A 23090-nucleotide genomic window follows, 5' to 3' on the forward strand; every position below is an offset into this window, starting at 1 on the left:
TGTTCTTTGCTAACAAGAACTACAAAAAAGCGAGCTGGCGAAGCAACGCGGCCGCCCCAGCCCCGCACGTACCTGCTCCTCCTTCGGCGGCTATAGCGGTGACAGTCATAGGCATAGTGGCCTTTCTCACCACACTCGTAGCATCTGTCGTTGGGGTCGAAGGGGCGCCGGGCAGGGGGCCGATCGTAGCGGGAGCGGCGCGGCATCCCTGTGGACACTTCCACTCTAACCCTGGAGCCGCAAATCACCCTGCAACAAGTCCATGAAGGCTCTGCGTTAAACCGTGCTGTCTAAGACAGAACTACAAAAGCACAAGAATGAGAGAGAACCCCCCGATCCTCTCTCAGTAGCCTCGGTGAACACGCGAGATGAATACGTACTTCCCGTCAAGTCCGCGGACAGCATCTTCAGCATCGCGGGGGTCTTCGAACTCCACGAAGGCGAACCCCGGCGGGTTCCTGGCAATCCACACGGTTCTCAGCGGTCCGTAGTAGCTGAAGGCTCTCTCCAGCTCGCCCTTGCCGGCGCCCGTGCCCAGGTTGCCCACGTACACCTTGGTCTCTGCGGGAGCGCACCGGGCATCAGCGGCAGGTCAGCAGGGGGGTCTGGTTCAGCCCCCGCCCCGCCCTCCCCCGCCTGCCGCCATCTTGTCCGCGCGGCCCCTTCCCGCCTTCACCGCGGGCGCCGCGCGCCCGGCCGCGCGCCCTCCCCCACGGCCGCTGACGCAAAATGGCGGCGGCGACAACGGCGGCGGCGGCCGCATCGCCTTCCCGCCTTTCTCCCTTCCCCGCCGGCGCTCGACGGCCGCCCGGCTCCCCGCGGTAATCGCCTCTCTCCCAGACCCGCCTCGCCTCCCACCCCGCGCAGCCGCCCGCCGCCCGCGGCCCCCGGGAGCTCTCACCGCCTCCATAGCGGCCGTAACGCGACATCCCGACGGCTCCGCCGCCCGCGCGCACGCGCCGCCGCACGCGCCTGCCCCCTGCCCTGCTCCCCCGCCCCGCGCATAGGCGCGCATGCGCGCGGCGGGGCGGGGCGGGGCGGCGGAGCGCTCCTGAATAGGCGTTGAAGGGTTCAGTGGGATGGAGAGAGCTTTTCACTCAGAGAACAAACTCTTTGTCCTGCTGCTGGTCCTGTAAGTGATCTTCTGCCCGATGGAAGTAAAGCCAGTAAGGCCTTTCTCCCCTGGTACCTGTTCTGGGGAAGCAATCCTCTGACGCATCCAGTACTGGAGGTGATATCCCCATCAGCTGGTGCGGAGCCGCCTCAGGAGCACAGGCCAGTGCTTGTTCTTAGAGCAGAAACAATTAGATTTGCTCTCCCTCCTTTCTAATGATAAAGCTATAACTAAAAGAAAGCAGTAGCTGAATACAGCAGCATAAGGCATTCCTACAGAACTCCTGTAGTGCTGTACAGACTGAATTGAAGCTTCCAGAAAGAAAAAAACCCAAGGAAATCACTTCTTTAGGCCTGCAAAACATGACTATCTCGTTTCATACCCTATTTTTTTCTGTTAATACTCACAAAACCATTGCATGCTCGCTTTCACAGATTACTGACAAATCAATGAATTAATGACTAGCAGCTTCTTGGGTTCATCCATAGGAAGTTTTCCATGAGTACTGCTGAAATAGAGCAGTTGCTGAGGTGGGGTGGGTGTTGGAATCAACTTTCTCACCTTCACAGCGGCACAGGAAAAGCTTGTTAGAAGCTACTCGACAACCAGGGAGCGAAAATATTTTATTTTTATGTAGCGGATGCACAAAGCGTGCATCTACCCCTATTAATGCCCACGGATGAGGCACGGCTTAGCATGTGGAAGCTGCGGTCACTGCAGCAGCGGGAGCATCCCGGGAGCAAACCCAGCTCCAGAGGGGCAGCAGGCAGCGGGATTGAAGCGCCACACGCCCCGACCCCTTGTTTTGCCACCTGGCCTCATACGTGTAGAGCTCTGTGTCACTCGTTTGTAGCCCCGTAGCTGTAGAGCTCCGTATCGGAGCGTTTGGTGCTCAACCCGCGCCGGGGGAAGGCGCTCGGCGGCTGCAGGAAGCGGCGCTGCCGCCCAGGGTCAGCTCCCAGGGGCGCTCGGCGGGAACGGGAACCGGGCCGGTGAGCGGGAAAGCGGGATGGGGACCGGGGGGTCCCGGGGCTCTTGCCCCCGCCGAGCCAGGCTGTGCAGACTCTCCCTGCCGGAAAGCCTGCGGGGAGCAAAGCCCCCTCCAGCCCTTTGTGCTCTCCGAACCGCGCTGCATCCATGGCCCGGCGGCCCCGCTCGCGGAGCAATGCTGGGATGGGAATGCTGGGCGGGGAAGAGAGGAACAGCAGTTGCTGCTGCTCCACCGTAAGGGATGAGAGCCGGCAGCTGGGTGGATAACGCTTATCCACAGGTGGTGGAAAGGCTCGGGCCGCAGTGATGCGCCAGTGCACAAAACAAAGGCGGTGAACTTTTACCTCCGAGGTTTTGTAAGAAGGCAGAGGAATAGATGGGCTGTTGAATGCCACGGAAAAGCATAAGGCCACCTGAATTGTGGGTTTTGAGGCTTTGCTGTGTGCCTTTGAAAACAAGTGAGCTCTGTGCGCAATTACAGAGCTGCAGCTCTATGCAAACCACTTGTGTGAATGTCTGCTTTAAAAGAAAAGGCAGATTTTGCTTAAGACAAATCTTTACCTGGAGGCAAACTCAGTTCCGACGTGAAGAGCAAAGGAAAAAGATTGACTGCATCTGCTGATTGCTCTGGTTGTTTTCTAGGTCCTGGATGTAGGAAATATGAATGACTGGCAGAGGAAAAGCCCTCTTGACTGGGAAACGTATGTGGACAAATTGGTGAAAGTTGTTGCAGCTGAGAAACATGAATATGAAGGATGGGTTTTAACAGTTGACCCAATTTCTGCCACGTAAGTACCGAAGCTTTTGTTTCTGTAAAACTAATAGAGAGCAAGATTTTTAAGAGAAGAAAAGATCCCAAGGCTGAAGCAAACTTACTTGGAGCAAAAATGGCACGTTATCTTGCCAAGTTGCAGCTTCTGCTGATGGCTGCAGCCTCCTTATCTTCTGCTTTGTACTTCTTGTGCACTTCATCACTGGCTGAGCATAGGAAACTAAAAACTTCTTGATTTAGAGTAAGCACTGCTTAGCAACAACCAAAATATCAGTGTGCTAAGAAAAAGTTATTCTCACAGTAAATTCAAAACTCAGCACTGTGCCAGTTTCTAGGAAGATTGCTAAGAAAATCAACTCTGTACCAGCTGAATGCATATCTTCAAGGTGAAAGTTCACATCTTGCAGCCAAGGCTTCAGCAAATCCAGCTGCTCATGCTAAGCAAGTAAAGCTAAGGGAACAGCATAATTAAATCACACAGTATTATAAATCCAAGTGACTTATCCTTATTTAAAATTTGCACATTAAACTATATTATTACCTCTCAACAATTGATGTGTTAAGGACTGCTTTTAATAAGATTCCAAACCCTGCTTTACAAAGAGCAGGAATGCAGGAGTGTTTTTAATACTTTAGGTGTTGAAATGCTTACCCCCTGTGCAGAGTTCTTGCAATGATGCCCTGCTTTCCACTCCAGCCAGACACCCATGAAGGTGTAGAGGCTTCTTGGGAGAGCAAGCAGGGAAAATTGGGCATTGTGTGGTACCACACATCTCTGGTATCTCAAGTAACTTGGAAACAGGGTTTGAAAGGAAAGGCAGAATGCACCAGGGAATGGGCAGAAATTTGTCTCCTTGCTGCCAGAGCTCTTTGACGTATTTTTTGTTGAGTGACAGTCGGCGATGGGAGAGACTGGGCAGATTGCTTGGGTGCAATAAGATGATTTTATTGATAGAGAGCTGAGTATTTATACCTTTTCAGCAGTAACTAAAAATAGATCTTTATATAAGCAGTAATCACTATAACAACCATATCTACGTTTCTCAATAATATTGCAAAACTAAAAGCTAGCAATAACTGGCACAGATACATACCAAACATGCCATTCTCTTATGCTGTCTATTTTGTGGTAGGCTGCACTGCCTGCCAGGGTTTATGGCCTAACAGCTTTGCTGTGTCCACTTCTGACATGAGTTTAGCAGTGCTCTCACTTCTGCTTTCTAGCTGTATCTCCACAATTTTTGGTTGCAACCTTGTCCCACATGAACACAGGATGGAGGCTGGAAATTAAAACATTTAGCTTCTGATATGTTTCAGAAGAATTGGTTGTTGCTTCAGCTCTGGAGTAGCTCAAATAATCTCTTGAATTTTCTTATAATTTTGGTAAGAAAGGTGCATGCAGCTGTGAGTGATTCTGGTGATGGTCCAGGATGAAATAAAGGCATATCTCACTGGACACATCCCAAAAAGTCATTGCTTCCACTAATGGTGGCAACAATAGATTAGTGAAGTGCTGGCATCAAGTTCTGGAATTTTGCTTCTCACAAGAGGACAAAATGGTTTCTGATGCCCTTTGTTGAGATACGAGGGAGAGATCCTAGAAATATAACAAGCTGCTTTCCTAGCTGCATTTTAGGACTTCTGGGATGCAAGTGCCCTTGGGAAAAAAACCAGGCTTTTAAAATGTGAGCCTGAACCTGCTGTAGTCTGTTCCTGTTGTATTTTCATTTGACAAACTGGGAAGTAATTAAAAAAATTATTCTTTTAGCAATGATCAATAAACATTAATATTTTTTCATTAAAACGTTCTGGTGGTGTTAGCCGCCTTCAGCATCCGAAGTGCTGCATGTATGAAGGTGTCACTGTTTCTGAATGTTGAAAGACTTGCATTCTTCAGCAGTGTTGGGAAAGCTGCACAAAAATATTTAGGTTCGCAGCCTTGACTGTATAATGTGCACTTTGCTTCTTTAAACTAGTATTCTGCTTCATAGTGTCTAGAATAGTTTCAAATTCAATACCAGCAATTGCCTGCAAAGCCCCACATTTTTAATATTTTAAGGGTATAGCAGAATGCTTTTCACAGAAAAATGCTGGATACTCAACATTGCCTAAGTGCCTGGGTTCAGCTGATGCTAATGAGCACTCATCTCCAAAATCTTGGACACTGCTGCTCAGTCTTCAGTTAAGAACTGGAACTTACACAATCTTCGTTCCTTGACAGCATTGTCCTTGCAACGTTCCCAGAGAATGAAAAAACATGCATATCACTTGTCATGGGCCACGCTGTGCAGGAGGTTGAAATACTGCAAGAAGGGGACAATGACATGAAGCAGCGCCTCGCTCGCATCTTGGCGCCTGAGGAAAGCCAAACCTACAGCCCAGAGGAGCTGGAGAAGAGGAAGAATGCCTTGAAGACTTGGCTGGAGACAAACCACATCCCCGTGGCCGAGCAGGGGGAGCTGGGCAGGACGCTGTGTGTGGCAGGGGTGCTGACCATCGACCCCCCATACGGGCCTGAGCAGTGCAGCAGCTCCAACGAGATCATCCTGTCCCGTGTGCAGGGCTTGGTGCAGGGCTTCCTCGAGAAACAACACGGAGCTCCTGCTGATAAAAGCCTTTGTCTGTAGGAACTGTCCTGCTTTAGGAACTCTCCCGAGCATCACCATTCACTATTTGCAGAAATGCTGTGTTGAGGTACTTTTGTCTGGTTTTTTGTATGTAAAGGAAGGGATAAAACAAGAAGTATAAATGAAAAACACAAGCTTTTTTTATGCACTATTTTTATTAGAAGCAAGCTGTTGGATCATGGTGATGTATGAAACTGATTTATCAGTTTAACTTGTCAGTTTAGTGTTTTTATAACAGTATTGCAAAAGATGATATATGATAAATTTAAACTGTTTTCCTCTACCTTTAAAATTAATTATCTAATGCTGAAGGCATGTTTATTTGAACTGCTTACCAGATAATTCCTTACTTCTTTTTTTTTTTTTTTTTAAATTTTTTTTTTTAGAAAGAGAATTATTACTTGGATTTCCAAAACCAAATTTAAAAAATGTTCAGAAAGCTGTTTTGTTTTGTTGTTTTCATGGTTGGTTGTTGTTCATTTGTTTTCCCCATGACTGTTCTCTGGTTTAGAACATGAATTACACCGCATGTCCAAGTTTGTAGAATTATTAGGAAAGGTTAGCAGGTTTTAAAACCATTCTCTATCTATATTTGCTATTTTAGAGCAGCAGTGCTTGGAAAACCAGTGTTCTGCAAAAGGAAAATTTGTTGCAATTCAGTTTGTGTTTCTTAATGCTTTGTTTCTAATTTTCGTCAACACACGCTGCAGGAATCATTATGTGATTATTCCTGACATTATTAATGCAGTGAGGAACATTCAGAGCCCTAATTTATCTCAGTGTATTTGTTCTGCCTTATTAGGAGATAAGCTCCAAAACACATTGGTGTGCTCAAATGGAGCTGAAAAGTCTGGCTAACCCTTGTTCATAAAAGGCTCTCCTCATTCCTGCTGGGACTTACCTAAATTACTTAGAATCTGTCAGGTTTGTGTTGATTTTTCTTTAAAAATGTCTACTGCGTATCCACTCCTGGCTGTCTTCCTGAAAAGGCTGGGAGATGCTAAGACACAAAAGCTCCAGCTGCATGTCAGTTGAGGGGATAACACAGTGCTTGACCTTCGAAGGTGGGTTGGGATGGAAGTGAGGTGTGAGCCAGCTCAGGAGATTCGGAGCAGTTTGGGAATGCCTCGTTCCAAGGAAGGCACCACTTCTGCCCGAGAAATAAGGACCATGCTCAGCTCCTCAGCGATGAAACCGCGATGGGTCACGCGTGAGGGGTGCAAAAGGGAGCAAGTGGCTCCCGCAGGAGCTCTGACTGGGGGCTCCCGGGGCTCCCTGCCCGTGCCTCACACCCCCCTGGCCGCCATAACCGCCTCCCCACCGGAGCCGCGCGGGAAGCAGCTCTCGCGAGAGTCGCGGGCCCGTCCCGCCCCGCCCCTCGCGCGGCGCGCAGGCGCAGCGGTTGCTCCTCTATATAAGGGTCGCGCCTGTCCGAGCTCGCGCTGTCGGCGGAAGGATGTCGCGATACGGGCGATATGGTAGGGATGGCGGCGAGCCTGGGGCACTCAGCGTCTCTCGGTGGGGTTAGAGGGCTCTACTGCTGGCAGGGGGGGCGAGGCGAAGGGGGAGGGAAGGGCGGCGTTCGTGCCGCTCGGGCCGCGGGAGAAGGCGGCCGTTCCCTCAGGCGGCCGCGGAGAGGAGCGCGGTGGCGGGGAGGGGGGATGCTGGGGGCGGCCGTGGTGGCCGCGGGGTGTGAGGGGCCGGGCGGGGCCCGGCGGAGCGCTCTAAGATGGACGCGGTGTCAAAGATGGCGGAGGGGAGGGGAGGGGAGGGGAGGGGGGGCCGCGTGCCGCCGCCGCGCGCGGCACTGACATGGCGGCCGTGTCCCCAGAGACCAAGGTGTACGTGGGCAACCTGGGCACGGGCGCCGGCAAGGGCGAGCTGGAGAGAGCCTTCAGCTACTACGGACCGCTGAGAACCGTGTGGATTGCCAGGAACCCGCCGGGGTTCGCCTTCGTGGAGTTCGAAGACCCCCGCGATGCTGAAGATGCTGTGCTTGGCCTCGATGGGAAGTACGTGCATGCCTGGAACCTCCTTGAGTCCCTACCCCACACCAGTCACGGATTGCTCGTGTTCGTTGCTTGAGCACATCAGAAAAAGAAATACTTCTTTGGTTAATACCTACTGCGTCTTTCAGGATAATATGCGGCTCCAGGGTTAGAGTGGAAGTGTCCACAGGGATGCCGCGCCGCTCCCGCTACGATCGGCCCCCTGCCCGGCGCCCTTTCGACCCCAACGACAGATGCTACGAGTGTGGTGAGAAAGGCCACTATGCCTATGACTGTCACCGCTATAGCCGCCGAAGGAGGAGCAGGTACGTGCGGGGCTGGGGCGGCCGCGTTGCTTCGCCAGCTCGCTTTTTTGTAGTTCTTGTTAGCAAAGAACAGAATGTTACACCAGTTTTAACTCTTAATGTCGTAAGTCAACAGGTGTATATCACAATTTTTTTTTTTTTGCTAATACATATAAAATGTTAATATCTTAATAATCAACCTGGTCAAAACCTTTCAGGTTTCTTCGTTTGAGTCAGTCGCCTTGATTCAGAATGTCACGAGCCTTAAGATTTCATGCTGAGGCGCCTTGCAAATCCGACACTTAAGATCCTCCTAGACCTTGAGGTGATCAGCATAAGAGGCCAGATCCCCTCGAGCCATCTACACGTAGCTTCACCTTATTCTTTAAGGGCAGAAAATTTGAGACGGTGACCGCCGTAACAGTAAATTTGGCTTTCAATTGGGGCCCCCCTCCGGTTTAGAAAGAGGAACACCAGATTGACCACATTCCCACCTAGAAAAATCTTCTTGCGTCAATCAAGCCTCACCCTGGCTCATTGGGCTGTCAGTTTGATCGTCGTTAGATTGAAGAGAACTCCTACCTAGATGCAGCGCTCGCCTATAGATACTTCTAGATCGTCTAGATCTGCTAGACCTTGGGCCAAAGAGGGTCGACCTGCAAACTTGCAAGGTTTATTTTAAATACGCATTACAGTGTTTTCTATTCTAATGTAATTCTGCAATGTAATTCAGCTTTTAACATTTTTCTAGGTAGTAAAAATGCTCAAGACAAGTAGGCCCAGACATTTTTCCAACTGACAGATGCTAGTGGTGTGTTTTTGTTGTTTTGTTTGGTTTGGTTTTTGGTTTTTCTTTTTTTTGTTTTATTTTTAAATTCTCTTTTTAGTTGTCTGAAAAAAGTTTTGACTTCAGCAGGGCCTCACATGCACTGGTTTGCTGCAGCTGTCTGCTGATACCTTTTGTTTCTAACCTAAACCCAGGTCCCGGTCCAGATCCCGCTCCAGGTCCCGAGGAAGAAGGTATTCCCGGTCACGCAGTCGCAGCCGTGGTAGGAGGTAAGGCTCTTCTGTGTTTTCATTCTTCTTCTTACTCCTCCCTCTGGTGATTCCCCCCCCTTCTTTTTCTGTAGTTGTTGTGAAAAGCTCCTTGCAGCGATTGGGTTGTTTTTCACTTTGTTTTGCAGATCTAGATCAGCTTCCTACCGCAGGTCCAGGTCGATGTCGCCTCGTAGATACAGATCATTCTCACCCCGCAGGTCCCGCTCTGGCTCTCTAAGAAGGTCAAGGTATGTGGTTGCTGTTAAATCCACAGCATTGTTGAGCTTAAAATATCGAGTATCTATATATAGCATACGTAACGTAGACAATAAGTTTATGTTTTGCCGTCCATGTGTTTGTGGTGTTACATGCCTAAGAATTACTCTGAATGCTTTCTTTATGTTAAAAATCTAAGCATATAATTTTGGAACAGCTGTTTCTAACACTTGGTTTTTTTCCCCTAACATTACACCAAAGTTTATGGTCCTGCTCTGTGGTTAAAGTTTCCAAATTCAGCTTCGAGTGTATAGAGTGTAATTGCTTAGTCGAGTAAGATAGCGGGATCTTTTTACATGGATGGCAGGACTGACTAAGGGTATTACAGTCTTTTATTATTAAAAGTTACTTCTGTAAAACCAACAGTCTGACAAAATTCTTAGTCTTCTGGAAGATTTATAATAACTGATTTTCTTTCACAGCTGTGTGAAGCATGATAATAGAGCTTTCATTGCTTTTTCGTAGATCTAGGTCCAGGTCACGCTCCAGGTCCCGGTCTGTTGTATGGCCTCGAAGCAGGTGAGACACTTGTTTTAATTCAAACCAGTAATAGTTCTTGTGTGGTGTTTGGTTGTGGGTTTTGTTTTGTTGTTGCTTTTTTTGTTTGGTTGGGTTGTTTCCTCCTTCCCTGGGGGAATTTGTCTCGAAGGAGTTAGAAGACTTACCAGCAGAACAGTATGCATTTAATAATTTATGCCTTTTCACAGACAAAAGTAGCAATGTACAATGTAGCAATTAAAGTCTGTGGAGAGAGTTTTTAAAAACAAGTTAATTCTTAAGTATGTAGTAAATTGAGGATTGTCTTGTATACTGCCTGTTACTTAGCCATGGTACTAAGTACCAGTTCTGGGTGGTTGTGAGCAACCCCATCTTCTGTAACTGATCAAGTAAAAAGTTCTTTCTTATATGGGGAGGAACTGGGACAGACAGTAGCTCAGGATAGTGACCAGGAAGGTTTCAAAACAGTGGCACATAACATTTTGTTTAACATGTGCCAGCAGTGGCCATGTAGTATTTCCCTTAGTTAATAGGCTGAGTGAAGGTGAATCTTGATTACCCTTCACAACCAGTTCTGAGCAGAAAAAAAGTACCTCACTTTCTTGGCCAAGGCTGTTGAACTGAGCATTCTGATGTTGAGTGATAGCCTGAATTCTGATACTCTAGGAAGACGAGTATTTTTTAAGGAACAGCAAATATTTGAGTTGATAAAGTGACATAATACATGTGGGAGGAAAGTCTGACTTTAATTCCTAAGATAAATTGGCAGTAGTTTAATCATTAGTAGTCAGATACTGATGCAAAATCTTTATTATCTTGAATAAAATTGGCATTTGGACCTTGGGCTGAAGGAGGAATCAGCTCTTCAGCACACATGCTTACTTGTGGCTGATTCCAGGCTCTTAATACAATGGTAAAATACTTTCTAAGATGACATGTGAAACTATTCTTCCCTTTAGAGAAGGGATACTTGCAGGTAGGAAGAAGTGTGGGAGTCTGGTCTTGTGTTTTGTGAAACTGGTAGCTGAAGCTTTGCTGGGGAGCTTCCTGTGCTTGCACTCGTGTCTCTGATAAGTGCAGTCTCTGCAATTAGAGCTAAAGGATTCTCTTGAAACGTCCTAAGGAAAGCCTGCAGCACCAGAGCCTTCCCTCTGTGGTTGGTGCTGCTGTGTGGTGTGAATTTGCTGTTGCTGGTGTAGCTAACTCTCATTGTATTTGCATGCCCACTGGCTGCTTTGCTGAGCTTTATTTTTCTCCTGTTGTAGGTCTGAGTCTCATGGTAGATCTAAATCTGGCTTACCTGCTAAAAGGTGAGCGTTCAAATACAAGTACCACTCAGTTGGATTTTGTTTTGGTTGGTGGGATTTTTTGTGGGTTCTTTGGTTTTTTCCTCAGGATTCAAAATCTCTGCTTGGACCACTATTTCAGTTGCATGTGAAATAAGATTTTCTGTTGTAGTTTTTTTTTGTACTTTACATAACTGATTTCAACAACATTTTTCCTATGTTATTTTTATGGGGTTTTTTTAACAGCTGATTTTTTTTTGTGGGACAGTAAGCAATTCTTACAGGATTTTGCATACATGATGTTTTTTCCTCATTATCACAAAAAAAATTTTTGACAGGATTTGGGGCATATTTTCTCCTGCCTGTGTTCTCAAATGACTGTAGTTCTCCCTCTCCCTAACTCTGCTCGATTCACTGCTCCTGCTTTGCAGGGTTACTGTGATTTACAGCAGCTTTGAAGCTGTGTGTTGCTCTTTTCCCAAGGGCTTCAGCTTCCAGCATTTTTCCTTCTCACCTGCAGCTTCTTGCTTAAAGTAACTGGGTACACTTGCTACCAGCAGTGTTAATGCATGTAACATCATCAAATTGTTTTGGTTTTAAATGGTCAGAAGTGGTTTCTGAGTATCCAAGTGTACCAACCACATTGTTTTGTATGTTTTTGAACAGCCGCTCAAAGTCCAGATCACCATCTCCAAAGAGAAGGTAGGAATGTCTTAAAACTGGTGTCTGTCTTGTGGTTAAAATAGCACTAGAGCTGTTCCTATAGAAGTTAACTTGGGCAAGGATAAAAACTCAGGTTTTTTTACTTGCCTAAGTCTGTGAGTTATGAAAAGATGAATTGTTGGGGGCATTTCCTGCTGCTGATAGTCAGAGTGTTGATAATAACTTTTAAGGAAACCTACTTTAATGAAATGTTCCTGAGGAATGTAGAATCTGGGGAAGAAGTGAGTAATGGAAGGTGTGGAGCAGACCATGAATATGTTGTAGGATTAAATTCCTGCTGGTGACTCCTGCAGGCTCAGGAGTTGCACAGCTGCCAAGCTGTGCTAAGCACCATGACATAAGAAGTTTTCCTGTGTTACCAGAGAAGTATGTGCTGGGATTGAGATTTCTGACCAGGCTTGATGTCTCACTGCAGCTCAGTTCTCTTAAGTAGTCTTCAGCTTTCAAGCTTAAAGCAGTTTTTAACTTGTAAAAGTATAAAATACGACACTTCTTTCATTATTAGAGAACTGTAAATGAAAAGGGGGGTGGTACTCCTGAGCAGAGGAAGCCTGGGATAGCATTCAGTTTTCTGTTGGTTTTGCTGTAGGGAGTTGTTTTTAATGGTTTGTTTTTGGTTTTTTTTTCCCTTTCAGTCACTCACCATCAGGAAGCCCTTAAAGGAATGAAAGTCCTAAAAGAATGGGTTCAAATTTCAGAAGTTTAGTAAAAAAACTATTTTGTTTACATTATAAGGGATTTTGTGACATAAGGGCTTAGTCCTAGAAGGCTGTTTCTATTGACTAGCAATTGGCATGAATCTCTATCTTCTAAAAGTCTTACTAGCAGACTAATACAAAACTCTTCTGTTGTGTTCATGTTCTGTGATCTGAAAATGTTGGGCTTTTTTTTTTTTATTGGTGCATTGAAATAAACTGCATTTCTAACTAAGAAATCAATTGTGATAACCCTGCTGTTTGTATTTGGCATGGGGAAAGCAGACTCTGTGTGCCTCTGTGGTGAAAAGCAGTGGGCAGGCTAGGACAGGTGCCAGGGATGCCTTCTTCATCCCTACACCTTAAAGGGAAAAGATGTCTTTCCTGCTGTTCAGGCTGGAATCTTACAGTGATTCATGCCTTGTGTTATTCCCTGCACCTCCTCAAAGCTAGGGGAGGCAGAAAACCTCTCTGGGGGTGCTCATACATCCAGTGATTTGACTTACAAAAATGTCTACAAAGAACATCAACCGCCTGGAAGAAAACAATCTGTGAATACTATCCTGTCATGACCATTAAAGGACCAGAGAACTTCTCACCTGAAGGTATTGTAAATACTTTGGAATGTAAACTACTGAAGTAAATGTTTTTAGAAATCTTGTTTTAGATGGTGGTTGTCCAAATAGTACTATTTTGTGATACTCAGATAAAGTGGCAGTTCTGGTGCAAAAGGTAATATATTTACATGCAATTTTTAGGCGATTTGAGGGGGGTTGTGGAGATGACAGGTCCTAAGCACAACCTGCAGGTCATGTTTAAGGAGTAGGATATGTGGGCAAGTGAGACCTCAAGTTCCTTCTCTCTGATCGAGTCTGCCTGGTTCTGTTTTGGCAGTGGAGTATACCCAGGGAAGGGCCTTGTTGCTGTCCTGGTCTCTGGTTCTTTTGGAAACCAGACTGTCCCCATCTCACCATACATAGGTTACTGAAAGACTTAGTAAAATAGTGCAGCATATTTGCCAATTTGATTTATCTTTGCAGCTGATAGTGGCTGTTACCAGAGTAGTAAGGAAATTGGAGTGCCAGATAATTTTGACGTAAAGCTCTTCAGCCTTCTGAAGGGGGGAATGGTCAGTGAGGAATGAATTCCTTACTTTGCTGTGCCTGTGTGCACAGCTTTTACTTTTGTTTATTAAACTGGCTGTATATCAACCCATGAATTTTCTCACATCCCCTTGCTCTCCCCATCCCACTGCCAGGTCGTGGAGGTGGAATGGAGTGGCCCTGTGGCATTCAGGAGCAAGCTGGGGCTAATTTATTCCAGTAGAGCTGCAGAGCCCATGCGATGCACGGGGTTGTTGGTATTGGTACTCTCCTCATCTTCCTCCTGTGATTAATGTGTATGTTTGGAGAAGAGTTTGATTTTTTTTTTAAAAAAAAGTCCCTTCCACTCATTCCTCAGGCTGAAGGGTGCTAGATCAGACTGGGGCTCTGATCTAGAGGCAGTGTTCATTCTGGTTTTATTATGAGAGGTAACAGCCCAGTCCTGTCACTTAAGGCACTTGATATTTGAGCAGCTTGGCTGCAGCACTAAAGCATTTGCAATTAAACTGCCAAAGGGAGGAAATAATAGTTCATTATTACTACAGCATTTTGCCACACTGGAGTTTGGCTAAAACATTTTAGAAGTTGGACTTCGTTTCAGCTGTGCAGGGTGGCAGGAGGAGTTTCCCACACCAGAGCAGGTTACCAGTTAGCAATGCCCAAGAACTCATTTTTAATGTACTGCAGCAGTCCCATCTTAGCTGTTTTACTTCTTCCTGGTGCTAGAAGGGGCTGGAACAGTATCTTTTTCAGGGAAAATGTCCACTCTCCTGCAGTTTTACCCTGTCACCAGAAGAACCTGCACTGATCCAACAGTCTCCTCACCCTAGGACACTGATTTTCAGAACCTCATGACACAAATCAAAAGGTGCTCACCCTTTAACAGGGGCTTTAGGTTGAACTGTAAGCAGAGGACCCCTGGTCAGCCAAACCTGACTGCCTCAGTAAAGGCTTGGTCAAAATGCAGACGTGAGTTTAAACCAGTTTGGGAGGAGCTCCCCAGGTCACATGCTGCCTCCAGACATGACTTAATACAAGACATACCTGGCTAGCAGGTAATTGTGTGACCAGAAAACACAACTGCCAGGGCACAGTCCCATGGAAAAACACTTTCTTACTCAAAGGTTTCTATTCCTTCTGGAAGATTTGCCATTTTCCCATTACCCAGAGTGTACTGTAAGCCACCCTAGTTTCAACAAGCGAGCAAACAAACCCGAAAACTGTCAGCCATACAGTTGCCAACTTGTTCTTCCAGCAGTCAATGCCAGGTTTTGGACCAATAAATACATCAAGACACTGATGTTACTTGGTCAGGCAGTGGTGCTGGATGAGTAATCCTTACAGAAAGCTGTTCTGATGTCACTGTGTGGTCACAAGCTTGACAATCATCCCGATGATCCGAGATCCACGGGGGCACATGCATAAATCCATGCTAGGATTCTTGATTTTATCCTGAAGCAGCTGGTCCAGCTCACAGCGCAGCTCCTTCACCAGCTCAGCCACCTAACACGTGGTAGAACAGAGGGAAGCTTAAGGCTCATCTCCAGCACAGCTCTGCAGCACCCCCTGGATGATCCCTCCTTTTCCTCACCTGGTGAGAGGCAGCCACAAACCGTATCCAGCCATCATCCAGGGAAATGACAAAGTCACCCTTGAGCAGCTGCATGTGCACCTGGCCGCCCCCGAGCAGCACCAGGGGGTACACAGACACCATGCTGCAGTCCCGGATGAACACGCGGCTCGTCTTGATCTTCTCGTGGTACACCAGGTATGGGCTCTCAAAGTGCCTGGTCTGGGACAGGGACACAGCAGCCTCGTTAGAGTGACACAGCTCTTCCTGCCTCCTCTGCCTCTCCTGCAGCTGCAGTGAGCAGCAAATGTGCCTAAAGTGCACTGGATCACTAACAGACCTCTTTGACCTGGAAGAGCTGCCAACAACTTTGCCAGTTATCCCTGCTCCTTCCCACTTTTCTAATTCTTCACTGCTGGCTCAGACAAGGAAACAAACCAGGGTGTGTCCCTGAATTACTTGCCAACAAATCATCAATACTGAGGAGAAACAAGGGGAGCCTTGCCACTGAAACTTTACTTCGCAGGTGTAGCTTAAGAAAACACAAAGGTGGGGGTTTATTGAACCCACCAGTTCCACTCCAGAGGCTGGAGTTTAACTCTGTGCCCATGAGGACACTCGTAAGTCAGGAATGCACCATTATTTACAATCCTAACACAGGACAGTTTAATCATTAAGATTTTTTATCTTAAACTTCATGTTAAACCTTAATAGGGACCCTCACTGTACTTTTAAATACTCAATCAAAGGTGATTTCTTTCATTAAACAGGGCATGCTTTGCAGAAAAAAGAATCCTGACCTGGTAATTCACAGATGAAGGATGAATATGAACATAACCATCATTTTTAGTAACAAACTTCAGCTCTTCTGCTTTTGGTTGCATTTTGACTGCTCCTGTACTGGTCTTCTGGTATTTACCCTCTGGCTTTTTCACCTGTATGTTAAAAAAAAGGTTATAAAAGTCTGCTGCACCAGAAAACCTTTTAACCTTATGTTTTAAATTTTTCAACAATGGAAGTTCTGTAGTAATAACATGTCAGGTCACTAGAGATAGATATTACATGCTAGCTGCTGTTTAACCCTGACTTCATTTGTAACCTCAGCCTTCTAAAAAGCTATAATTTGAAGTAGCTTCTCAACATTTGCTGCTGGCTTCTGTGTGACACTGCCATCAGCCTGTAGGAACAGCAGCAGTCTCAAGCAATATAAACTGGAGCTCTGCTCCAGTCTCTGACACAATAAGCAGCAAACTTTGGCAACCAAGCCAGGCTCAAGGCTGCCACAATGAGCCCAAATGAAAGCAGGCTCTGTGAATATGCTAGAAGAAGGAAAAATGAAAAAGCATTCTTGTACCTGGACAACATTAGGATACAGTGCAGCACACAACATGGCTGAGATCAGCTTGATGTTCTCTGCATTCGAATTTGCCTGTGAAATCAATGGAGGACAATTAGGGATCTTACAGTTCAGTGTGTAAAGGTGAAGTCCTGCTCTGGGAATGACTGAATTCTTGAAACTGGTTCACTTTTATAGCTGCACTCCTGTGCTTCATAGAGGAGGACAAGTCACTGCTCCTGAGGTCTCAGGCTGGACCTGGGCTGTGTTCACTATCAATGGAGCAAATTGGCCACCACTGTCCTGGTGCAGTTAGTGCTCAGCTGAATCATTCTCTGACATCTGGCTACAAAGTGGCTTGCACCTGAGAGAAAGCAAGCACAAGTTGTCCCACTGCACAGGAAGATCCTACAACTACCAAACCCCTGATCCATCATGCAGCCCCAGGAGATCTCTGGCCTTGGTCTTTCTGTAGACTGCCCACATGAAAAACTGCAGCAGCATTTTGAAGCACTGAAATGCTGTGAATTACCTCCTCTCCTGTGGCATCCAACACGCCATCACCTTCTTGGGACCACTTCTTCTCAATATCCCTGGCTCTCAGTCCCTCCTTCACAAAGCCAATGTCAGAAAGCAGCTCTGCAAACTGCCTCTTCAGACTGGCAATTTCCTACAAACAGACAGAGGCCTGTGATGGCTGCCACACCCAGCAGGAAGAATCTGTCCTGACTTATTTCTGTCAGGACTCTGCCAGCCCCTGTGCAGGCCACAAACACTGACTTACCTGAAGAACTCTTCCTGACAGGAAGTTCTCCCTGCAGTAGTTGTAGCTTGCTTGAGAGCCCTCTTTGATACTTAAACGCCATCCCTAATTAAGAGGATGGGAGGAAGCCTTTAATGAAATATTTCCACTTGAATTTCAAACACATCACAAAAGCCTGAGAGAGGCTACTGAGTTTTAACTCACCTTATAGGCCTGGAGAAGAGCCAGGTAGTCACTGTTTCCCACTGCAAACTCCAGCTTCTTTTTGTTTGCTTCTTCCCTTTTATCCCATGGTGACACCTAGGCAGGCAGTAACATATTAGTGTGTTCTTCCCCTCACCACTCAGACAAGCCAGTCTAGAGCTACTTGGCATATTCGGTGTTTTCACAGCAGCTCACAGGTCAGAATGCAAGTTTTCCCTATGGATAACCGAAAATGTGAGGCATTCAAAAAAGCACCTGATTCAAAAAGCCAAGGTGACAGTGAGGACAGCAACTGAGATCCAAACTGAATGCTGCATTTACAGCTCAGACATGTCAGTTCCATCATTACCACTGTTTCACAATTTCTATTACCACTAGTTTTCACACCAAATTCAGATGAAATGTCTGCACTTCTTAGCTAAAAATTGAAAATACTATTTACTGTTTCTACTGTGTATAAATACCATTCTTGCTGCTGCCACATCATTTTGAGCTTCTGCTTATAACTGGACTGTTTCAACAAGCACTGTATTAACACATAAACAATGTGGGCTAAAAAGAAGAATATACTCAAGTGTAGAATGCTGCAAGTCACAACAGCATTTTGCTGCTGCACGAAAATATTCACGAAAAGAATTCTTGGGTTAGGAATACTTACAAAAGGTGACTTAAAGGCCAGGCTGGCTGCTATGGTTAGTGCAGGGTCCAGGCAGCGGAAAATGGTCCCAAACAGCATGAGTTTGCCAATCCTGACATCCACAGGCAGCGAGGCCAAGTGGTATCCCAGAGGGGTGAGCTTTTCATCAGGAGTTAAAGCTCCCAGGTCTCGCAGTCGCACCTTTGATGCCTGCAAAGACTCAGTCCTAGGGGGCTCGATCAGTCGTGATAAGACAGAGTGAAGACTCTGCTCAGAAAACATCTCCAGGATCTTAATTCTTAAGGAGGAGGAGGAAAAAGTTTAAAAGAAAAAAGAAAAAAAGCAGCTTAGTTCCATACACAGGATAAAATAAAAGCAAGCTTTTGTAAAAACTGAATTAAAAAACCCAACAGAAAGCATGCTTTGAAGAGCACACTCCCTAGAAGAGGGCCTGTAACGCAAAGTTGAAGTCAGGCAGCAATGGGGAATATTGAGTCTCTAAGAACAGATTTCTATTCAGCCCACTAAGGTTTGAAATAAAATTTTTACTGCAAAAATACAATTTGTGCTGCTTTGCTTCCTTTTAGTACAAAGCAGGGCACAGTGTGCAGCAGGGACAGGAAGGCCTCTTCCTTTAACATTTGCATGATGATGGTGCTTGATGTGGGTTGTGGCAGTGCTCCCTGCAGCAAAGGAAGGACATTCTGCACAGTCTTTTTCAAGCAATACACCAGCTCACCTGAGACAAAGCTGCTCCAAGGGCACCCTCTGTATTTCTGGCAGCTGCTGCTTTACAAGCTGATGGTTGTAGTGGTGGCTGCTGAAGAGATGGAAGCAAACACCCGAGGCCACACGTCCTGCCCGCCCTTTCCTTTGCAGAGCATTGGCCTTGGACACAAAGGTGTCCTCCAGACTTTCCATTCCTTTGCCTGGGTCGTATCTACAGGAGAGCAAGAGATGAGCTTATATTCATGGAACCATGGGATGCTTTGGCTTGGAAGGGACCTTAAAGATCATCCAATCCCGATGTGCCTCTGTCACATGCAGCGACAGTTTCCACTAGACCAGGTTGCTCAGAGCCCTGTCCAAAATGGCTTCAAACACTTCCAGGGATGGGGCAGCCACAACTTCTCTGGACAACTTGATCCATTGCCTCACCACAGTGAAGAGTTTCTTCCTAATAACCAATCTAAATCTGCCCTCTTTCAGTCTGAAGCCATTTTACCCCTTGTCCTATCATCTGCCCTTTAAAAAAGTGAGTATTCATGAGTGCACAGAGAACAGGCAGGAGGGTGAGGAGGCAGATGCTGCCAACTTCTCTGTGGATAAAATTCCCACCCCTGCACTTGGATCTGAGTTTAGACTGGCTTTCTCCACCTTGTAGCAGCTTTCTACAGACCAAGTTTCCTTCCAGTTTTTCCCAGCTCTTCGGAAAGGTCAAGGCATGAAAGTCTCCCAGCTTACAAAACCCCAAGGAATGAATCCCAGTACCTCTTCTCTTTCATTTTTCCAGAGTCAATCACATAGACCACATCATCAATGGTGACAGATGTCTCTGCAATGTTAGTAGAGATGATGATTTTGGTAACTCCAGCAGGAGGCCTGAGGAACACAGACTGCTGTTCTTCACTGGATAGTGAGGAATGAAGTGGATAAACAACACACCTGCAAGGACAATAGGACAACATGCTCAGGACATCTCCAGCCTTTCTCCTCTTGGGAACAATCTGCCTGCACACACTTTTGCCTCACTAGTGCTAGCCATTGTCCAGAGTGTTACTTCTCCTTATAACAGCTTAAGGCCACAACTGAACATAACTCAGCAAACATTCTGATACAATTCAAGGGCTGAGATGAAGTTTCAGCAGCCCGGATCATGCAGAGCACAAAATGGAAAGCACTCCTCACTAGGGTCTCTGAGAACTTCAACCACTGCCCTTCCTGAGCTGAGGAGGAAAACCAAAAGGAGAGAGCCAACAAGATAGTAGAAAAGGAATTAGCCTGACTGGAGTCAGCTAAAACATTCAATAACCTTTATTTATCCTAGGATAAAGGCAGGCTTTGTGCAGGAAATGGCTGTTTATTTATGGGTAAAGACTGACAGTTTTGGAGCTTTTCTGCCTTACCTCTTGCTGTGCCTGTTATTAAAAAGAGCATTAGACTGAAGCTGCTCATAAAGCATCTTGATTTCTGCTAGGCCAGGCAAAAATATCAACACAGCACCTACACATGTACATACAAAAAAAAATCGTCAACAGAAAGGACAGCATGAGATTTTATTAATGTGCAATTATAGTACAAAAAAAAAACCCACACAGAATGTAATGGTCCTTCACAAGAGACTTTCCAAAGCAGACAATTTTCTCACCTTTCCCCTCCCATTTATATCACAAGTTTTGTTTTGTAACTCAACTAGAAATTAATTTTTTTCAAAAACAGTCAGCAGCTACAGAAACTCTATATGCAAATCATTAGCTTTGCGCTGTCTAAGAAGCTTCCAAAAATCTTATGTTTATCTCCCAAGGACAATGTAATTACCTGGAGGGTATGAATGTCTGCCAGAAACTATCCATTCCAGCAAAGCTTCAATTAATTCCAAATTAACTTTGTCCAAGTCCATGACAGACATTGTTTTCAACACTGACTTGCTAACCCCTGGGAAAAAAGAAGTGAAACACACAGTAAATCCATTTCTTGCAAAAAACATCTGTGGATGCATGGAACCAGTGAGGCTGCACAACCAGTCACAGCTTAAGGAGCACCTGGCTTAGACCTGAAGAGGGCAGATCCATGCTGTGCCTCAAGCAAATCTGCTTCAGCAAGAACAGATACTGAGAGGAAAGTGGAACTAACAAGGCATCTGAAAAGGGATGGAAAGAGACAGTAGCTGAAAGTTGTCTATTTTCAGATGCTAAAACCTGGTTTCAGCCAAGATGCTTGCTGTAGTTTAAGAGAACAATGGTTTCTCTTTTACTTTTTTTTTCAAACTGGCAGGAAGTTCTTCATCTAAAACTTCACAAGTGCAAAACTCTGAATTGTATACAAGCATTCAACATACAGTAGCATGTGCTAATATCCCATGTTGTCTGTGTGCCAATTTGTTAAATTCAAGAAGGAGCTCACCTTTGTATCTTATAAGGAGCTGCTTCAGAGTTAATTTTTGGTCTGGGTCTGAATCTCTGACCACAGTGTCAGTGGTTTCCAGAAGGCCAGCACGTCTCAGGTCTTCCTCCACTTCTTCAAATGCAGTTCTTTTGTGTCTTGCATTCTGTTCTTGCTTCACCTTCCTCCTGTAGGGACTGCTGTCCTCTAAAACATACCTGGACAGCAGAAGAACATTTGGTGGTGTGGAATGCAGCCTAACAATCTACTTCTAATAATTAACTACTGGGATAGGTTATCAGAAATATTTTTTATAAGTCTGAGAGAGTAACTTTGTATAAGCAGGTTGCAAAACCATAGATAATATGAAGATCTACATGCTTTAGTAGAGCTCCAAGAGTGCTGGTCATGGGGGAGATCTGAGAGGATCTACTTTTTAAATACATGCACAGAACTACTGCAGTCTCAAGGTCAAAAGTGCAGCCTCAGCCTCACCACCCAAATACATCTGTGAATATATGAATTTCACACCTTGTCATTGCTATCACATCTTCCAGAAAAAACTGATCCACAGGAAACGTTCGACCTGAAAGGAAACATGAGAATAAATCTATCTACATGTGCCACACAACATGTAGGAAAAAAGAAAAAGACCAAAGATTATTGTAATTTTATATAGGTTATTATGACATACACTGGATTCACAGCTCCCATCTACACTGCACTCTTCAACACAATTTCTGACTAGGACAAACAGTGGGTGCCTTCCAAGTACTGAGTGTTCAAGGACAGGCCGGAAAAGGCTTTAATAACTCAGCAATTTAAAAGGCACATTTGGCTAAATGTGTACACATCCACCTGGATCCTCTCACTGATCCTTTTTTCACAAGGATACAGAATAGTCTTCAGCTGTGGTGAAACTAACCCAGGGAACCACGCCATGCACACCATATAATGCTTGTCTTCTGAGGAGGGAAATTTTGAAATGTCAGCATTTCCAAGTCCTTTCTCTCCTAAATCTCATCAGTCTTTCCCTCTAACCCCTTGGAATTGTATTTCTTGTACACATCCTCATCTTGAATTGAGAAACACTTTGCGAGAAGAAATACTGAAAACAAATCTCTAAAACAATGAATGGTCACAAAAATGAATGGTTTTCACCTGGTATGTTAATGACTGGACAGGAGTGAAAGTACTGAGAGAAAAGCTCTGCATTCAGGGTGGCACTCATCAGTATAATGCGCAGGTCTGGCCTCTGAACCATTATATCCTTCAAAACCAGCAGCAGGAAGTCACTGAAGAAAACAAGCAAAAGAACAGTTGAATTTCTTCAGTCTTAACTTTCAGAGTCTCTGTTTTCCTCCCCATTCTGTCCACCTTCCTGGTGTTTCCAACAGCACAGCAACACCTTAACCAGAAGCATGAGCTTCTCAGAATGGCCTTGTGGAAGGCAATTTGCAAATCTGACTCTTTTTTGGCTGTCCCTTACTGGAGTGCCAGGATTACTTAACCAAACCATTTACACAACATTTAAAAGCTTTATAAATTACTTACAATAATGACAGCACAAGAACACTGGATAAAAAAATAAGTCAAAGTAACAGATGAGTCCTTTTGCCTCCTCTTCTTCACTGGAAGAGTTATTCAAACTTACCCACTCTTCCCTGCTCACTGTATTCTTCCCTATGTATTTATAGCTTTTGTGGCATGACTAGAAGACTAGCTTGAAGCAATTTTAAATGAGAAGGAAGAAGAATCCTTGAGAGACACAAGCCCTTTCAAGAGGCTAAAAGATCACCTGAGCTGCAGAACAACAGGTAGCAGAAAAAGCCTCCTGGAAACCCACTGCGCTGCAGTGTTTGACAATGAAAACAAAGCAAAGGATGCTCACCACTTAATTTACAGAGATACTGACAGACATTCTCCTTTGCCTGTGATCAGCAGGTAAGTGGGGTAAAACTGCAGGAGGCAAGAGCAGGATAGGATGAGACTGTCTAGAACCAGTAAAATCTACAGACTGAAAGGAAACATGAGCACTTGTCCCTTGCTCTGCTGAAGCCTGC

General features: G+C 45.6%; 4 protein-coding genes across 16 annotated transcripts in view; 2 read left to right on the forward strand and 2 right to left on the reverse strand.

Moving 5' to 3' along the window:
- LOC146439045 (serine/arginine-rich splicing factor 7-like) overlaps positions 1–1003 on the reverse strand; it is a 6399-nt gene extending 5396 nt beyond the window's left edge. Inside the window, exons 1-3 of one of the 2 annotated variants that reach the window (XR_014850651.1) lie at positions 902–1003; positions 381–561; positions 73–249 (exon numbers count right to left, since the gene is read on the reverse strand). Coding sequence is in view for 1 of the 2 variants with exons in the window: in XM_085054455.1 (XP_084910581.1) it covers positions 73–249; positions 381–561; positions 902–929 (386 nt within the window). In the remaining variant the exon portion in view is untranslated. The remainder of the gene's footprint in view (positions 1–72; positions 250–380; positions 562–901) is intronic. The other variant, XM_085054455.1, reaches the window with a different exon arrangement.
- Positions 1004–1015: 12 nt separating this feature from the next.
- On the forward strand, positions 1016–6177 carry GEMIN6 (gem nuclear organelle associated protein 6). Of its 4 annotated transcripts, XM_085054458.1 has the most exons (4): positions 1016–1132; positions 1976–2106; positions 2747–2892; positions 5098–6177. In XM_085054458.1, exons 3-4 carry the CDS (start codon positions 2765–2767, stop codon positions 5501–5503), a joined length of 534 nt encoding a protein of 177 aa, XP_084910584.1. In that variant the 5' UTR covers positions 1016–1132; positions 1976–2106; positions 2747–2764; the 3' UTR covers positions 5504–6177. The 4 variants fall into 4 exon arrangements, with proteins under 4 accessions (XP_084910584.1, XP_084910585.1, XP_084910586.1 ...); XM_085054459.1 differs by lacking the exon at positions 1976–2106 and having other exon boundaries at positions 1023–1132; XM_085054460.1 differs by lacking the exons at positions 1016–1132; positions 1976–2106 and adding an exon at positions 1146–1275.
- A 657-nt stretch (positions 6178–6834) lies between these two features.
- LOC146439047 (serine/arginine-rich splicing factor 7-like) lies at positions 6835–12551 on the forward strand. 2 transcript variants are annotated; one of them, XM_085054461.1, is made up of 9 exons: positions 6835–6981; positions 7335–7515; positions 7641–7817; positions 8778–8852; positions 8981–9082; positions 9576–9629; positions 10874–10918; positions 11561–11596; positions 12253–12551. In XM_085054461.1, the coding sequence occupies exons 1-9, from the start codon at positions 6960–6962 to the stop codon at positions 12275–12277; spliced, it is 717 nt and encodes a 238-aa protein (XP_084910587.1). In that variant the 5' UTR covers positions 6835–6959; the 3' UTR covers positions 12278–12551. The 2 variants fall into 2 exon arrangements, with proteins under 2 accessions (XP_084910587.1, XP_084910588.1); XM_085054462.1 differs by lacking the exon at positions 10874–10918.
- A 1380-nt stretch (positions 12552–13931) lies between these two features.
- DHX57 (DExH-box helicase 57) overlaps positions 13932–23090 on the reverse strand; it is a 49396-nt gene continuing 40237 nt past the window's right edge. For all 8 annotated transcript variants that reach the window (XM_085054424.1, XM_085054420.1, XM_085054423.1 and 5 more), the window contains 15 exons: positions 22189–22322; positions 21559–21613; positions 21049–21245; positions 20464–20580; positions 20052–20148; positions 19417–19590; positions 18665–18865; positions 17947–18223; positions 17289–17384; positions 17106–17189; positions 16854–16991; positions 16340–16414; positions 15786–15920; positions 15007–15207; positions 13932–14918 (listed from right to left, as the gene is read on the reverse strand). In XM_085054424.1, the coding sequence (XP_084910550.1) occupies positions 14775–14918; positions 15007–15207; positions 15786–15920; positions 16340–16414; positions 16854–16991; positions 17106–17189; positions 17289–17384; positions 17947–18223; positions 18665–18865; positions 19417–19590; positions 20052–20148; positions 20464–20580; positions 21049–21245; positions 21559–21613; positions 22189–22322 (2125 nt within the window). In that variant the 3' untranslated portion in view covers positions 13932–14774. The remainder of the gene's footprint in view (positions 14919–15006; positions 15208–15785; positions 15921–16339; positions 16415–16853; positions 16992–17105; positions 17190–17288; positions 17385–17946; positions 18224–18664; positions 18866–19416; positions 19591–20051; positions 20149–20463; positions 20581–21048; positions 21246–21558; positions 21614–22188; positions 22323–23090) is intronic.

This window comes from Lichenostomus cassidix, chromosome 3 (assembly GCF_008360975.1).
Source record: "Lichenostomus cassidix isolate B80296 chromosome 3, HeHo_3.0, whole genome shotgun sequence".
Lineage (NCBI taxonomy): Eukaryota > Metazoa > Chordata > Aves > Passeriformes > Meliphagidae > Lichenostomus > Lichenostomus cassidix.

What these genes read in the sequence shown, in the direction of transcription:
- GEMIN6 (XM_085054458.1), top strand. Translation starts at nt 2,765, where the DNA reads ATGAATGACTGGCAGAGGAAAAGCCCTCTTGACTGGGAAACGTATGTG. An exon ending in GTTGACCCAATTTCTGCCAC is followed by an intron (nt 2,893 to 5,097) that starts GTAAGTACCGAA and finishes GTTCCTTGACAG; the next exon opens with CATTGTCCTTGCAACGTTCC.
- LOC146439047 (XM_085054461.1), top strand. Translation starts at nt 6,960, where the DNA reads ATGTCGCGATACGGGCGATATG. An exon ending in GTTGTATGGCCTCGAAGCAG is followed by an intron (nt 9,630 to 10,873) that starts GTGAGACACTTG and finishes CTCCTGTTGTAG; the next exon opens with GTCTGAGTCTCATGGTAGAT. An exon ending in TCACCATCTCCAAAGAGAAG is followed by an intron (nt 11,597 to 12,252) that starts GTAGGAATGTCT and finishes TTTCCCTTTCAG; the next exon opens with TCACTCACCATCAGGAAGCC.